The sequence below is a fragment of the Misgurnus anguillicaudatus genome, chromosome 21 (assembly GCF_027580225.2).
Source record: "Misgurnus anguillicaudatus chromosome 21, ASM2758022v2, whole genome shotgun sequence".
NCBI classification, from domain to species: domain Eukaryota; kingdom Metazoa; phylum Chordata; class Actinopteri; order Cypriniformes; family Cobitidae; genus Misgurnus; species Misgurnus anguillicaudatus.
The window spans coordinates 28,889,066-28,903,579 of record NC_073357.2 but is presented as its reverse complement, the minus strand read 5'-3'; the positions used below and the strand labels follow the sequence as shown (position 1 = coordinate 28,903,579).

The 14,514-nt window shown below is 38.2% G+C and overlaps 1 protein-coding gene across 10 annotated transcripts in view; it reads right to left on the bottom strand.

Annotated features, from left to right (window-relative positions):
- The window catches only part of zanl (zonadhesin, like), a 69,694-nt gene extending 55,613 nt beyond the window's left edge, over nucleotides 1-14,081 (bottom strand). For 5 of the 10 annotated variants that reach the window (XM_073858770.1, XM_073858768.1, XM_073858763.1 and 2 more), the window contains exons 1-39: nucleotides 13,949-14,080; nucleotides 12,828-12,853; nucleotides 12,207-12,350; nucleotides 9,581-9,846; nucleotides 9,247-9,331; nucleotides 8,979-9,128; nucleotides 8,711-8,881; nucleotides 8,425-8,522; nucleotides 8,195-8,273; nucleotides 7,967-8,068; nucleotides 7,693-7,886; nucleotides 7,463-7,607; nucleotides 7,034-7,278; nucleotides 6,769-6,917; nucleotides 6,542-6,670; nucleotides 6,317-6,455; nucleotides 6,095-6,236; nucleotides 5,769-5,965; nucleotides 5,545-5,683; nucleotides 5,227-5,343; nucleotides 4,986-5,110; nucleotides 4,712-4,857; nucleotides 4,376-4,519; nucleotides 4,160-4,267; nucleotides 3,886-4,055; nucleotides 3,474-3,676; nucleotides 3,258-3,399; nucleotides 3,094-3,141; nucleotides 2,806-2,999; nucleotides 2,576-2,720; nucleotides 2,147-2,391; nucleotides 1,882-2,030; nucleotides 1,675-1,803; nucleotides 1,452-1,590; nucleotides 1,230-1,371; nucleotides 903-1,099; nucleotides 670-808; nucleotides 354-470; nucleotides 112-236 (exon numbers count right to left, since the gene is read on the bottom strand). In XM_073858770.1, coding sequence (XP_073714871.1) covers nucleotides 112-236; nucleotides 354-470; nucleotides 670-808; nucleotides 903-1,099; nucleotides 1,230-1,371; nucleotides 1,452-1,590; nucleotides 1,675-1,803; nucleotides 1,882-2,030; nucleotides 2,147-2,391; nucleotides 2,576-2,720; nucleotides 2,806-2,999; nucleotides 3,094-3,141; nucleotides 3,258-3,399; nucleotides 3,474-3,676; nucleotides 3,886-4,055; nucleotides 4,160-4,267; nucleotides 4,376-4,519; nucleotides 4,712-4,857; nucleotides 4,986-5,110; nucleotides 5,227-5,343; nucleotides 5,545-5,683; nucleotides 5,769-5,965; nucleotides 6,095-6,236; nucleotides 6,317-6,455; nucleotides 6,542-6,670; nucleotides 6,769-6,917; nucleotides 7,034-7,278; nucleotides 7,463-7,607; nucleotides 7,693-7,886; nucleotides 7,967-8,068; nucleotides 8,195-8,273; nucleotides 8,425-8,522; nucleotides 8,711-8,881; nucleotides 8,979-9,128; nucleotides 9,247-9,331; nucleotides 9,581-9,846; nucleotides 12,207-12,350; nucleotides 12,828-12,853; nucleotides 13,949-14,022 — 5,598 coding nt within the window. In that variant the 5' untranslated portion in view covers nucleotides 14,023-14,080. Of the gene's footprint in view, nucleotides 1-111; nucleotides 237-353; nucleotides 471-669; nucleotides 809-902; nucleotides 1,100-1,229; nucleotides 1,372-1,451; nucleotides 1,591-1,674; nucleotides 1,804-1,881; nucleotides 2,031-2,146; nucleotides 2,392-2,575; nucleotides 2,721-2,805; nucleotides 3,000-3,093; nucleotides 3,142-3,257; nucleotides 3,400-3,473; nucleotides 3,677-3,885; nucleotides 4,056-4,159; nucleotides 4,268-4,375; nucleotides 4,520-4,711; nucleotides 4,858-4,985; nucleotides 5,111-5,226; nucleotides 5,344-5,544; nucleotides 5,684-5,768; nucleotides 5,966-6,094; nucleotides 6,237-6,316; nucleotides 6,456-6,541; nucleotides 6,671-6,768; nucleotides 6,918-7,033; nucleotides 7,279-7,462; nucleotides 7,608-7,692; nucleotides 7,887-7,966; nucleotides 8,069-8,194; nucleotides 8,274-8,424; nucleotides 8,523-8,710; nucleotides 8,882-8,978; nucleotides 9,129-9,246; nucleotides 9,332-9,580; nucleotides 9,847-12,206; nucleotides 12,351-12,827; nucleotides 12,854-13,948 lie in introns of all 10 variants that reach the window. The other 5 variants (XM_073858762.1, XM_073858761.1, XM_073858767.1 and 2 more) reach the window with 4 other exon arrangements.
- Nucleotides 14,082-14,514: the final 433 nt, after the last annotated feature.

Below are 14,514 nucleotides of genomic sequence, written 5' to 3'. Positions count from 1 at the left end.
AAAGAGCAACAGATGTGAATTAAATGCAAAAGTTATGTTGGATAAACTCAAGACTACAGAATACATTCATTAAATGATGGTTTAATTTTGACAACAGTTGTGAATACTGACCAAAGTTTTCCTGCTTTTCATCATTGTCACAGTGACACCATTGACAGTCACATAAAGTTTCCTCAGGTAAGAAACACCAGAAACTCCTCTCTCTTCATTCTTACCCTCTATTGAGAACCAGGGGCCTACAAATCCAGAAGAGGAAAAACACATCACTGTTTTAAAGCTGAATACCAATACACTAACATTGAGTATCTGACCATTAGTTGTTCATTTATATTCTGGTTTTGGATTTTGCTTACCAGTGTTGTTTTTGCAGGTGCGTGCCAGAGTGTAGGTGCAAGTGCCCATGAAACTGAAGTATTTGCCATCAAAGCTGTTATAATGAGGATCACCAGAGATAATACAGTCCTGAGAATCTAGAGGATTTAGATAAAATACAAAACAAATATTTTTCAAGTATATTTGAAATATGAACCATTAGTTAAAAGCTAAGAAAACATGACATTTGAAATAGTGAGATGTATATGATGGGATCTGTCTCACTGAAGTGAAATGTGACCATATGGTTATATTCGGGTATACAGTTAATTACATTGAATCAACTGTAATACTGACCTTCTGGGTAACACCCGATGACTCCACCTTGTACACCACATTGCTCCATTGGTGGGCAGTCTGCAGCATTACAGGTAACAAATGGAGGCTCACACTTACACAACTGCTCACAGTCTTTGGTGTAAAACTCTTCACCTGGCTGAAACCAATCAAAAAGTAAATATCATGCCAATAAGGTGCAAAAGTTTATAGATAAAATCAAACATGTTGACCTGAATTGACAGTTTCCTCACCTGGTAGTACTGTCCATTACGCATGCAGCCACATTCATCTTGTTTCACACACTGTCCAGCACTAAGGACAAACCCAGGGTCACACAAACATCCTTCAGAACAGGGTCCAGTACACTGATTTGGTGGAATTGGGTAACAGGATGGTTGGCAAATTGGGACGCAGGATTCAAAGTGACTATTGGCTGGACATTTCAGAGCTGTGGAGGAAGACTGTGTGTTAACCTGTGATTTATTACGCTTATTCACACAGCACAGGCCATTGTCAATATTTAAGGCATGTATCTTATGGTGTCCTTGAGGAATACTGTATGTATTTTTCAGACTTACGACAGAAGGTGCTGTTTCTCCAGGATCCAATTGTGACACCACGTTGCTGACATTCATTGACATACGCCTCTATTGCTTCACACAATGCAGACTGAGCACCATCCAACTCACACACATCAAACAAACAGTCTTTGAAGAAACCCTATACACAGATTGTTAAGACAGTATGCATTAGATGTTTATAATTATGCTTAACAAATCATATGATTTCATTTCACTCACATTGGGGTTGACTTTTGGATGGCAAGTAGCAAATGGACCTTTGCTGTCCAATATGATACCACAGTAAGCAGGTCCTTCATACAAGTCCAGCTCAGTATCTGTACACCCAGGTGATGGGTCAACCTCTGTTTTATCACAACTGAAAAAAGAATCAAAGGTTCATCTAAGACATCCATTAATATAAATGTACTTGTTAACACTGTGGGCATTGCATGTTTCTTACTCAGGGTCTGTGTTCCAGCTGTTACCAAAATCTTTAGGGCTTTGGACAAGTTCACCAGTGGGAGTACGGAAGTCATCCTTAGGGTCTCCATTGTAGTCTCCACACAGTCCACAAAGTTTGTCCTCATAGCTGTAAAATCATGCAGAGAAATTTAAAGTAAATTACAAGGTCAAACTTATAAAGGAGTTTTAAGTAAACCATACTTACTCTTTGATAACTTTAATGTCCATGTAGTGGTTTCCATCATAACGTACAGTCACACCAAAATTTAAGACCACTGTGTATTGTGTACCAGCCAGGAAAATGTCAATGCCATTGACAGGAGTAAGAGGGATGTTCACATTGGTACCATCCACCTGAGAAAAGTCATACAACATACTGTACCTTTCAATGTGTCACTAAACATGAAATATATCTAAAGTTATAATAGTGAACAGACATGACTGTGTATAAATCATCAGCAATCGTCTACCTGCACAATCCCTCCTTTCAGAATGGACACTTTCACTCCAAATGCATGGACATGCACAGCTTTTACATAGCTGATTGAAGGATTGTTGTAGCGATTCTCATTGTCTGTGTACACAGCGAAGTACGGCACATCTGTGCTGTTACAAGGCTCAGACATCAGATAGGAGCAGTTCCCCATGAAGTCATAGCGCTTATTATCAAAGGTGGTGTAATGAGGATCACCAGAAGAAACACAAGTTGAGGTTCCTGTGAAGAAAAATCCAATGTATATTAAACAGATTTGAATGCAGAAGAACTGACTTCATGAGAAATGTGTACACTCTTTGTATTAACAGGTATGAATTCGTAAGTTGGCAATTGCCAAAAGTAAATCTAAAATCAAGGCTTTATTTATTGTGATGTAAGGGGAGATTGTAGTTTCTTGTCATACCTTTAGGGTAGCAGCCATGAACGCCACCAACCTCACGACATTCTTCTGTCACAGGGTCACAGGTGTTGTCCACACAGTCAAAGGTGTAGTTGCCAGCACAACGACACAACTTGGAGCAGCCATTTCCAAATATAATTTCACCAGGCTGAGTATAAACACATACTGAGTTTAGAGCAAAGACTTTGGTCACAGATAAAAATGCATCCTTACATAAATGAAAACTCATATACCTCAAAGTAATTGTTGTTTTCATCTAGACAACCACACTGTTCAATAGGAACACAGCGCTGACCACGGAAAACAAATCCTGGTTTACAGAAGCAGCCGCTGATGCATGAACCTGTGCAATTTGTTGAAGGCCGATCACAGGTAGGAATACAGGCTGGACCACAATCAATGTACTCAGCATCTGGAGGACATGTCACTGTTGGAAGACATGAAGGCTTGTTTAGCTTTTCTAATCTCACATTTTTAATAACTTCAGTATTATTAAGGAAAATAAAACAAGTGTGAAATACCTGGTGGTGGTGTAGTAGTTGGCTGAGGTGTTGTTGGTTTAGGTGTTGCTGCAAAGAATGTCAAAAAGTATGGTGTTAGTTTATATAAATAATATGTTAAGATGTGTAAACAGTGTACCAGGACATGTAAAACTTCATTCTGTATAAGCTACTGTCATTGTTACCAAGAGGTCTGCAGTCATAGTCTCCGTCCTCAAGCTGGCAGCTCTCAGTAGGCAGACAGCTGGTGTTATAACACTGAATAGTTCCTCCACCCTCACATGTACACTTCTCTGTACAGCCCTCAAGATACCAGCTATCATTCACCTATTGAATAAAAAAGTAAGAATTCTATCCAAACAAGCACAAAGACAAACCTGTGTTGTTTCAAGAAAACTCACTGGATGGTAGGAGTCTGAGGAGTCCACACAGCCGCAGTCTTTAAGTGGCACACATTTATCATCACTTAAGATGAATCCAGGGTTACACTGACAGCCTTCAACACACTTCTCACTACAGCCTGGTGGTCCATTGATACCCAGACACGTCTCTGGACAGGAGCTCACACATATGGAGTAATGGCTGTTTGGAGGGCAAACCAGAGCTGGAGGAAAAAAAAACTTGTCATTGAATGACAAAGGTGGTTTAAGTGGGGGTGCAGGTTCACTTTTTACAATAAAATACTAACAGAAGCAAAATAAAGGATTTTTTGGTGGCCTCAAGGGAGCAACACATGGAGGTAAAATGATTAGCTAAATTCAACTCACTTTAAAACCAAAGTCATGCTGTGTAATATAAGAGATTATGACTTACGGCAGAAGTCTGGCTCCCTCCACTGATGGACAGGTGCACCTGCACTCAGACAAGCATCAGTGTAAGCTTGAAGCTGATCACAGAGAGTCTGCTGTAGTCCATCATAACGGCACATATCAAACACACAGCTCTGGAAGAAAGGCAGTGGATCCACCACCTTTATACAGTCCCTGTGAGGAGCATTGGTGAGAGAAAGTGTGCAATGGTTAAGCACTTAAAGGTCTCTGTAGTCTGTTAGCTCATGTTTGAAACAATATAAACACTAAAGCCAAACCTAAATGGTCCATTGTTGTCAGTTATTTTCCCACAGTTCTCTGGGTTTGACACCAGATCCTCCAGCTCAGGATCACAGGGTGGGTCAGGCCCTGTGCCAGGCTTGCATCTGAAAACACAACACTGGTTTGTCAAACATCATCAAAAATCTGATTGACCCAATCATCAATAATTTTTACTGCCGTTGATAAAATGAAAAAGAGGCCAAAGTACTGACGTTTCATCCTCATCTTCATCAGTTTGCCAGCTGTTACCAAACTGATCTGAGCTATCGGCTTGAGAGCCATCTGGCTTAGTGAAGTCATTATTGGGGTTTCCATCATAGTCTCCACACAGGCCACACATCTGATCATAGTAGGAACTGAAAAAGTACGAATGAGAAAGAGATTAAAAAATATTTAATCCTCCAGAGATGTTTTTCGATTTGCTTCTGTAAGATTTGTGGCCTATGACCTTTAGCAATCATTGTGGGGTTTTAGTGTTTCTTAATAAATACTTTAGTTCAGAGTGTGAAGGATATATTACAATGAATTTGTTTTCAGAGCTACAGTACCTGGGAACAGTGATCTTGGCATAATGGTTGCCGTCCCATTTCACCTCCAGACCGAAGGGAGTAGTGAGGATAACATATTGACCAGCAAGAGAGAGAGACATGAGCGGAGATGGGGAGTGAGGGAGGGAAACCCTGTGTCCATTTACCTGAATTTGTAAGAGATAAAGAGCAACAGATGTGAATTAAATGCAAAAGTTAGTTTGGATAAACTCAAGACTACAGAATACCTTCATTAAATGATGGCTTAATTTTGACAGCAGCTGTGAATACTGACCAAAGTTTTCCTGCTTTTCATCATTGTCACAGTGACACCATTGACAGTCACATAAAGTTTCCTCAGGTAAGAAACACCAGAAACTCCTCTCTCTTCATTCTTACCCTCTATTGAGAACCAGGGGCCTACAAATCCAGAAGAGGAAAAACACATCACTGTTTAAAGCTTTATACGAATACACTTACATTGAGTGTCTGACCATTAGTTGTTCATTTATATTCTGGTTTTGGATTTTGCTTACCAGTGTTGTTTTTGCAGGTGCGAGCCAGAGTGTAGGTGCAAGTGCCCATGAAACTGAAGTATTTGCCATCAAAGCTGTTATAATGAGGATCACCAGAGATAATACAGTCCTGAGAATCTAGAGGATTTAAATGAAGTACAAAACAAATATATTTTTACAAGTATATTTCAAATATTAACCATTTGTTAATAACTAAGAAAACATGAATTTTGAAATATTAAATGTATATGATGGGATCTGTCTCACTGCAGTGTAATGTGACCATATGGTTATATTCGGGTATACAGTTAATTACATTGAGTCAACTGTAATACTGACCTTCTGGGTAACACCCGATGACTCCACCTTGTACACCACATTGCTCCATTGGTGGGCAGTCTGCAGCATTACAGGTAACAAATGGAGGCTCACACTTACACAACTGCTCACAGTCCTTAGTGTAAAACTCTTCACCTGGCTGAAACCAATCAAAAAGTAAATATCATGTCAGTATGGTGCAAAAGTTTATAGATAAAATCGACAATGTTGACCTGTTTCCTCACCTGGTAGTACTGTCCATTACGCATGCAGCCACATTCATCTTGTTTCACACACTGTCCAGCACTAAGGACAAACCCAGGGTCACACAAACATCCTTCAGAACAGGGTCCAGTACACTGATTTGGTGGAATTGGGTAACAGGATGGTTGGCAAATTGGGACGCAGGATTCAAAGTGACTATTGGCTGGACATTTCAGAGCTGTGGAGGAAGACTGTGTGTTAACCTGTGATTTATTACACTTATTCACACAGCACAGGCCATTGTCAATATTTACGCATGTATCTTATGGTGTCCTTGATGAATACTGTATGTATTTTTCAGACTTACGACAGAAGGTGCTGTTTCTCCAGGATCCAATTGTGACACCACGTTGCTGACATTCATTGACATACGCCTCTATTGCTTCACACAATGCAGACTGAGCACCATCCAACTCACACACATCAAACAAACAGTCTTTGAAGAAACCCTATACACACAATGTTAAGACAGTATGCATTAGATGTTTATAATTATGCTTAACAAATCATATGATTTAATTTCACTCACATTGGGGTTGACTTTTGGATGGCAAGTAGCAAATGGACCTTTGCTGTCCAATATGATACCACAATAAGCAGGTCCTTCATACAAGTCCAGCTCAGTATCTGTACACCCAGGTGATGGGTCAACTTCTGATTTCTCACAACTTTAAGGAAGAATTAAAGGTTTATCTAAGACATCCATTAATATAAATGTACTTGTTAACACAGTGGGCATTGCATGTTGTCTTACTCAGGGTCTGTGTTCCAGCTGTTACCAAAATCTTTAGGGCTTTGGACGAGTTCACCAGTGGGAGTACGGAAGTCATCCTTAGGGTCTCCATTGTAGTCTCCACACAGTCCACAAAGTTTGTCCTCATAGCTGTAAAATCATGCAGAGAAATTTAAAGTAAATTACAAGGTCAAACTAACAAAGTCTCAAACTATCTTATAAAAGACTTTTAAATGAATCATACTCACTCTTTGATAACTTTAATGTCCATGTAGTGGTTTCCATCATAACGTACAGTCACACCAAAGTTTAGGGCCACTGTGTATTGTGTACCAGCCATAAAAATGTCAATGCCATTGACAGGAGTAAGAGGGATGTTCACATTGGTACCATCCACCTGAGAAAAGTCAAACAACATACTATACCTTTCAATGTGTCACTAAACATGAAATATATCTAGAGTTATAAAAGCAAACAAACATAACCGTATATAAGTCATCAACAGTTGATTACCTGCACAATCCCTCCTTTCAAAATGGACACTTTTACTCCAAATGCATGGACATGCACAGCTTTTACATAGCTGATTGAAGGATTGTTGTAGCGATTCTCATTGTCTGTGTACACAGCGAAGTACGGCACATCTGTGCTGTTACAAGGCTCAGACATCAGGTAGGAGCAGTTCCCCATGAAGTCATAGCGCTTATTATCAAAGGTGGTGTAATGAGGATCACCAGAAGAAACACAGGTTGAGGTTCCTGTGAGGAAAAATGTTAAATATATTGAACAGATTTGAATGCAAAAGAATTAACTTCAAGAGAAATGTGTACACATTTTTTATTAACAGGTATTGGTTAGTAAGTTGGTAGTTGCCAAAAGTAAATCTAAAATCAAGGCTTTATTTATTGTGATGTAAGGGGAGATTGTAGTTTCTTGTCATACCTTTAGGGTAGCAGCCATGAACGCCACCAACCTCACGACATTCTTCTGTCACAGGGTCACAGGTGTTGTCCACACAGTCAAAGGTGTAGTTGCCAGCACAACGACACAACTTGGAGCAGCCATTTCCAAATATAATTTCACCAGGCTGAGTATAAACACAGACTGAGTTTAGAGCAAAGACTTTGGTCACATATAAAAATGCATCCTTACATAAATGACAGCTCATATACCTCAAAGTAATTGTTGTCTTCATCTAGACAACCACACTGTTCAATAGGAACACAGCGCTGACCACGGAAAACAAATCCTGGTTTACAGAAGCAGCCGCTGATGCATGAACCTGTGCAATTTGTTGAAGGCCGATCACAGCTAGGAATACAGGCTGGACCACAATCAATGTACTCAGCATCTGGAGGACATGTCACTGTTGGAAGACATGAAGGCTTGTTTAGCTTTTCTCATCTCACATTTTAAGGTAAACATTTCTGAAGAAAAATGACCAACCTGGTGGTGGTGTAGTAGGTGGCTTTGGCGTTGTTGGTTTAGGGGTTGTAGGTTTCGGCGTTGATGGACTTGCTGTTGTTGGTTTAGGTGTGGTCGGTTGTGCTGTTGTTGAAGTTTCACCAAAAACGAAGTGAAAAAACAATAAATGGACTTTCACAATAAAATGTGTTCTGTTACTAGTAGTGCGTTTTTAAAGAAAACATTAAGAGGAATTTGTTCACCACCTACCAATACAAGTAGTAATGCAGACACTATCGATAGCAATATCTGTCTTGTCTGTTTCACCATAAACACCAACAATTACAAACTAAAATAAAATAAGGAATAAAGATAATAAACACCTTTGGCCAATATGTGCAACAAATATAAATGACTGTAAAAGACATGGGTCAGATCAGATCATTGTATAAAATTTAAAATGATTCATTCATGAATTTCAGACTGAAATGAAAGTTGACCTGCACATCAGCTGAACCAATGTAGGGAACCGTTGCTGGTTTCCAGCCTTGACCCTGATTTCCTTTGAGGCTAAAAATAGGAGCTCCAAGTGCCCCACCTACAAAAAATGTCAAAGCTTTTAATTTTGATTGTACTGTTGTTGGAAAACAAGAAATGTAAAATGATAGAATTGCTCAAAAAGTGAATACGATTCTAGTGATATAAGAAAATCATTAGTGTCCTCTGAATGCATAGATTTTTTTTATAAACTTTCTCCATTCCATTGAATAACTTGTGGGATCTTACCAGCTGTTACTACATGGACGTTCAGTTCCATGTTGGAGGCACTGCCATACATATAGTAATGGAAATCCAGTTGTAAGCAACCAGAAGAAGCAGCTGAAGTAGATGGGCTCCAGAGCTGAGCTGCCTCGCCTTCTACACTAGACAAGGAGTCCAATAACAGGTAATTCCCCACTAGGAAAAAACAAAAACATTGAGATGAATTTTCTGAAGGCAGGAATGAATATCATGGCGGTTTTCATCAAAGTCACGTATGAAACGTTGGCCTCACATCCAGGTTTGGAGAAGTCATCATCAGGGCCAGTGTCTGGTGTGTCTGTCTGTCCATTCCAATGCTCCCATCCAAAAATGTCATCAGATGTCACCTCATTTGTCCAGTCACAGAATTCTCCCTCATCGAAATCACACCCAGCAATACAACCTGTAGAAACAGAAACAAAATATAATCCTTTTACTTTTCTGTCTATTGTTTTATACAGTATGTATTATTCCAATGGGTCTGTATGTAAATGTGTTGGAATAAAATTTAAGTAAACTACCAAGGCAGGCTCCCTCGCTTATGACAATGTTATCCAGGGCAGTGTCACATGATGAAGTGAGCCCTCGCTTTGCTTCAAACACAATCTAGAGTAGAAAATATTTTTATGACTTCAAGTGTGATTTAAACCAATATAGATTAGACACATTGTAGCCATAAACACTTTATCTAAAAGCACATGTCGAACAGGATAAGGCATAACAGCCTATTGCATTTCTAAAGTTGTCTATATGTTGCAGTCCTATAAGCAGAACAGCTGTCAAACTGTCTATAGCCTCACACAAGAATTAACAAAGGCATCCATTTACTAAACTTGAGCAGACTCATACCCTCACCTGAACACTCTCTCCAGCTGGAATGGGCACTGTGACAGAAGCCCCAAGCCATGATGAGCTTTGGATGCCGATTTTCTGCCACAGTTCTTCCTCGGTGCTGGGACGTTTGGCATAGACAGTCAGAGTATTTGCGTTATCAATGCCATACATATAGTAGAAGAACTGTACACAGATCTCAGCAGGTCCATTGCTAACAGTCGGACTGAGCAGACGTGTCTTCTGTCCATTCGCGACATTGTCAGCCTCGTGATATATGTAATAGCCAGCTATGGAGAGAAAGGTTCAATTTTACAATGCATTAGACAAATTAACAAAGAGATCAAATAAAACTTGATTATTTGTAACCTAGACATAGGCAGAAATCATGGGGTTAACCCCTAAAATGATCATTAAAAACATGTGTATTATAAATAATATAAACATATATGATTTAAATCATTGTACATACATAACCCGAGACGTTAACTATGCAAAAAAAGCATTTTGGTGTGAATCAACATTCGCATACAGAAAATATAAACATTTAAAGCGAACAGTTTAGCATGTGTGCTTAAAAAGTCTGTAACTTTTATGATATTATCCAACACTACACAGCATTTTGCCACCAAAATTTGAGAGTGTGCCACTGAATTTTACATCAGTCGCACATGTGCGACCAGTAAATTTGACCTTTTTTTGTGATATGACACTGAATTTGAAACAGCACATTGTACTTTCTGCATCTATCATCAAAGTATTTATTAGTAATACAGTGGAAATTTGTAGAACTGTGATTATTTGATTAGCATGTTGATTAACGGTATGTGCCCCTAAATTTTTTGGTTGCGCACCTTAAATTTTCAGTTGGGGGCCACTGTGCTCCTAGTGAAAAAAGTTAGTCTGGAGCCCTGCACTGATTTCTGCTTTCTCTGACTCATCTCTGACTTGTTCCTTCAAAGAATCAGTCTTGACTTGGTCTCGGACCACAGTGGGAGGAGAAGGACTCGTAATTTCAGACCAAGTCCTCGAGACCAACGAATTTTAACAACAGTAGTAATAAAATGCAATGAAGACAGGCATTATTTGAAAATGATATCCCATGGTGCAATGCAAAGATACTGCCATCAGCGCCATTTATTTATCTCTAGAAAAATAGGCAGAAGATGATGGATGTGGTAGGAATTTTTTAATGATAGTAAAAGCATAGTCCATATTGAGACGTTAAGACTGCACCTCTAAACAATTCCTATCTAGCTTAATCTGTAGGCCTAACTGTTGATTATTAACTGGGGTGATATTAAATCATGAATATAAAATCTGACATGTTTTTATGGTCTTGGTCTCGACTCGCTCTCGACTCCTAAAGGAATCGTTCTTGACTCAGATTTGCTTCCTCAAAGACTTGGTCTTGACTCGGACTCGACTGTATTTGAAAACCAACAGACTCGCTCTACTCTGTCTCGACCCTTTCACTACTATACAGGGAATAATGTGGATTTTTTTCCAGAAAACTTGCATAAAATAGATTTGAGCACTTTCAATGACCTGTATCTATGTACGTATATTTTCATAAACTTCCCAGGGCCTTTCATTTTTCCCCCAGATCCACAAACTTTCAAGGATTTCAAGGACCCGTGGGAACCCTGTTTTCTGGCCAAACTCAACTTCTGGAAGACTTTTCCCTACTAAAAAATCCAGCTAAGACCAGCATAAGCTTGGTTTTAGCTGGTTTTGCTGGTGTAGCAAGCTGGTCTAGCTGCGTTTTGGTCACTTTTTAAGGTAGTCTAGCTGTGTTTTCGTCACAATTTAAGCTGGTCTAGTTGGACTTAGCTGGTCAGGCTGGGACACCAGCTGACTCACCAGCTTGACCAACTTTGCCAGGCTGGGAGGACCAGCTTATACCAGCTACTGCCACCTTAAACCAGCTCCCAGATTTTTCAGTAGGGCTGCATAGAATCAATAACAACAGTGTCTCTCAAGAGTAGATTACTTTTGAGAACAAGCTAAATAAATGACAAGTAAATTACCTTAGTTTAAATCATAGCTAAAACGTATCAATCATGATTACACTGAGCTAATGTCACTGGGTAACATGAATATTTACAATGCTTACAGCCTACAGATTGAATTCTTGCCTGGCTGCGAAATCCACACAGCACTGATCCATGCTCACTGTCTCCCCTTGTCTTTTGGAAACCAAAACAACTTTATTTTACACAAGGTATTTGTTCCAGAGGTCCGTTTAGTCACTAGCCAGACCAATAAATGAGCACAGACCGGAAGTTAACTTCGAGCCAGGCGCGTAAGGTTGTGGCTAGAAGGTTTACAGCCTCTGCCAGTGGAAATATTGCCGGATGAGCGCTGCTTCCTTCTAATCCTACCCCAAACCTAACCCTAACACCAACATTTCACGTAAATAAGGCATATCTGTATCCAATTTGGCCAAAACGTGGTCGTTTTCATCCTAATCCTACCGTAAAACGTAACCCAAACACCTCACGAGATTTGGCCATAGCTGTATCTCATCTAGCCAGAACCGGCGCGTATCCGCAGCAACGCAGAAATGCGCATACTGTACATCCGAAACCATCCTGGCAGTCGTATTTGGGGGTCTGCAATGTCAGGTCAAAATTGGTTCTCTACTCACATCCACTGGGATAGTCTCCTGGCGGTCCAGTGCCTGGTGTTGGGGTGGGTCCTGTATGACGGGTCCAGTCTGTGTCATCTGTAGGGTCTTGTTTGAAGTTACAGAAAGGTTCTTCGTTTCTGTCAAAGTCACATGAAGCCAACACTGAAAGACAAAAACAAATTTTAGTCTGAAACTATTGTTGTGCAATAAATTGTAAAGCGGAGAAAAGTAGCATAATACTTTCATTTGGCTTGCAACAAGTAAAAACTCATTTAAATTAATGATTTAAAAATGTTTACCTCACTGCTATATTTGAAATATTAACCTACTTTAAATGTAAGGATTTAAAAAAAAAATAGCCCTGAAATGAGATTGCACAATGCCATAAACGTTCTTATAATGTGTTGGAAATTGACAAATACCAGATAGGCTAGAATTTATGAGGGCAATTCTCTTGTTCTTTTTGAAAGTTATGGTTGTGTCCTTGCTTGATTACAAGATTTTGTTCAGAAAGTATTTTTAAATTTGAAATTGAGAAAAAAGAATGCATTTTTGCAATAAATACAGAAAGCATTTGCCAATTGTAGTCATTCCCTGCTAAACAATGTTTCTCTAAAAATATTTAATATGAATACTTACCAGCGTCACTTTGTTTCACATCGTATCTATAAAAAATATAAAAAATAAGAAGACAGAGTTAAATAAAATCATATATCCTTATATTTTAACTGCATTATATGTTACATTATATAGTACTTAATCTGATAAAAATATATGGTGATAACATAAAAAATGATTAATCGTTATTAATCGCATACAAAATAGTTTTTGCATAATATCTATAATATGTGCTGTGCGTAATTAATATGTATATATAAATACGCACACACATTTTTTTATATATAAATAAAAAATGTAAAATGTATACATGTATATTAGGGTGGTCCTTATTTTTTAACTTTTAAAAGTTCATGCTTTCACCCCACCAATATGTTTGAATAAATGAATAAATTTTTTTAAATATTAATATTTAGAGGTTGCTCACGACCTTTGAAGTTTAACACTTTCCCGTATTATGTGATACTTTGCGCTAGCATGTATAATTGTTTAATAATATATAATACTTATGGCAGCAATGGACTTATTTGACTATGCTCCATGCAGTTAAAACTCCTGTTTTAGTTCTCAACTGATTAGTTTTTCAAAGAAAGAAAGCTTCAATGTTGCATTTTTAAATGGTACCGTTTTTGAGCAACCTCTAGATATTGTAGGACCAATTCAAAATTTTTCACAGTGTGTTTGTATTGCTATCCTAACACATTTAGGGGATGAGACTTGTTGACCCTTTATAAGGCCTATCCTGTATATGTGTGTGTGTTTAAATATACATAATAATTACATACAGTACAAACATATATTATGCAAAAATTCACTTTCATTTTGTATGCGATTAATCGGGATCAATCTTTGCCCAGCACTACATAAAACATCATTTTCTTACATTAAAGACATAGAAATGTATCAGTTATTAATTGTCATAGCAACATTTATCATTTATATTTTGTAATGTTTTGAATCAGATTACAAGAGACCATACATGCTATCTTTATAGCATGTACTATAGCTGTTAAGTGGTCTAAAGTAAAACTCAGAGAAATGCACAATACAATCAAAATGGTCAAAAGCTTCAAACTACAAATAGGTTTAAATTTTAATCACTGCCCAAAAAATGATTCAACTAATAATAATAAGCATCTCACCTAATGTTATTGTGGTCTATGGTATAGCAACCTGATATCCATGTTAAAATTAGTATTAACTCCAGATGTCCCATATCTGGATTAATGAATGGTGTTTGGTTCACTAAGAGAGATTCAAGAGTGCTATGAGGGTTTATAAAGGACCCTGCAATACATAATCGGTGAGGGAGGGCATGAAAAGTGCATCTGTTTTTATCACTTTCATGTATATTGTTTTACATGACTTATTACAAAACCAATTTGGTGAATCAGTAACTGTTAGTGATAGGTGCAGGGTGTGTTTCCCCGTTCTCCAATTGAGGGTGTATCAAAAGATACAGTTATGTTAGTTCACACAGACGGTGTTGCTTAATAAATATGAACTCTGACACCAGACACCTCCGTGTTGTTTATAACCACTTTGTTACAATGACTTTTTAAATGATCTGAATAGAAAAGAATTCATTACTGTCATCAATAAGATCCCAGTTTATATATTTTATTGCATCACACAATTAATCACACCCATTCAAATATTTTGGTTAGTAATTCAATTGCAATTATTTTACATAAGTTCATATTATTAG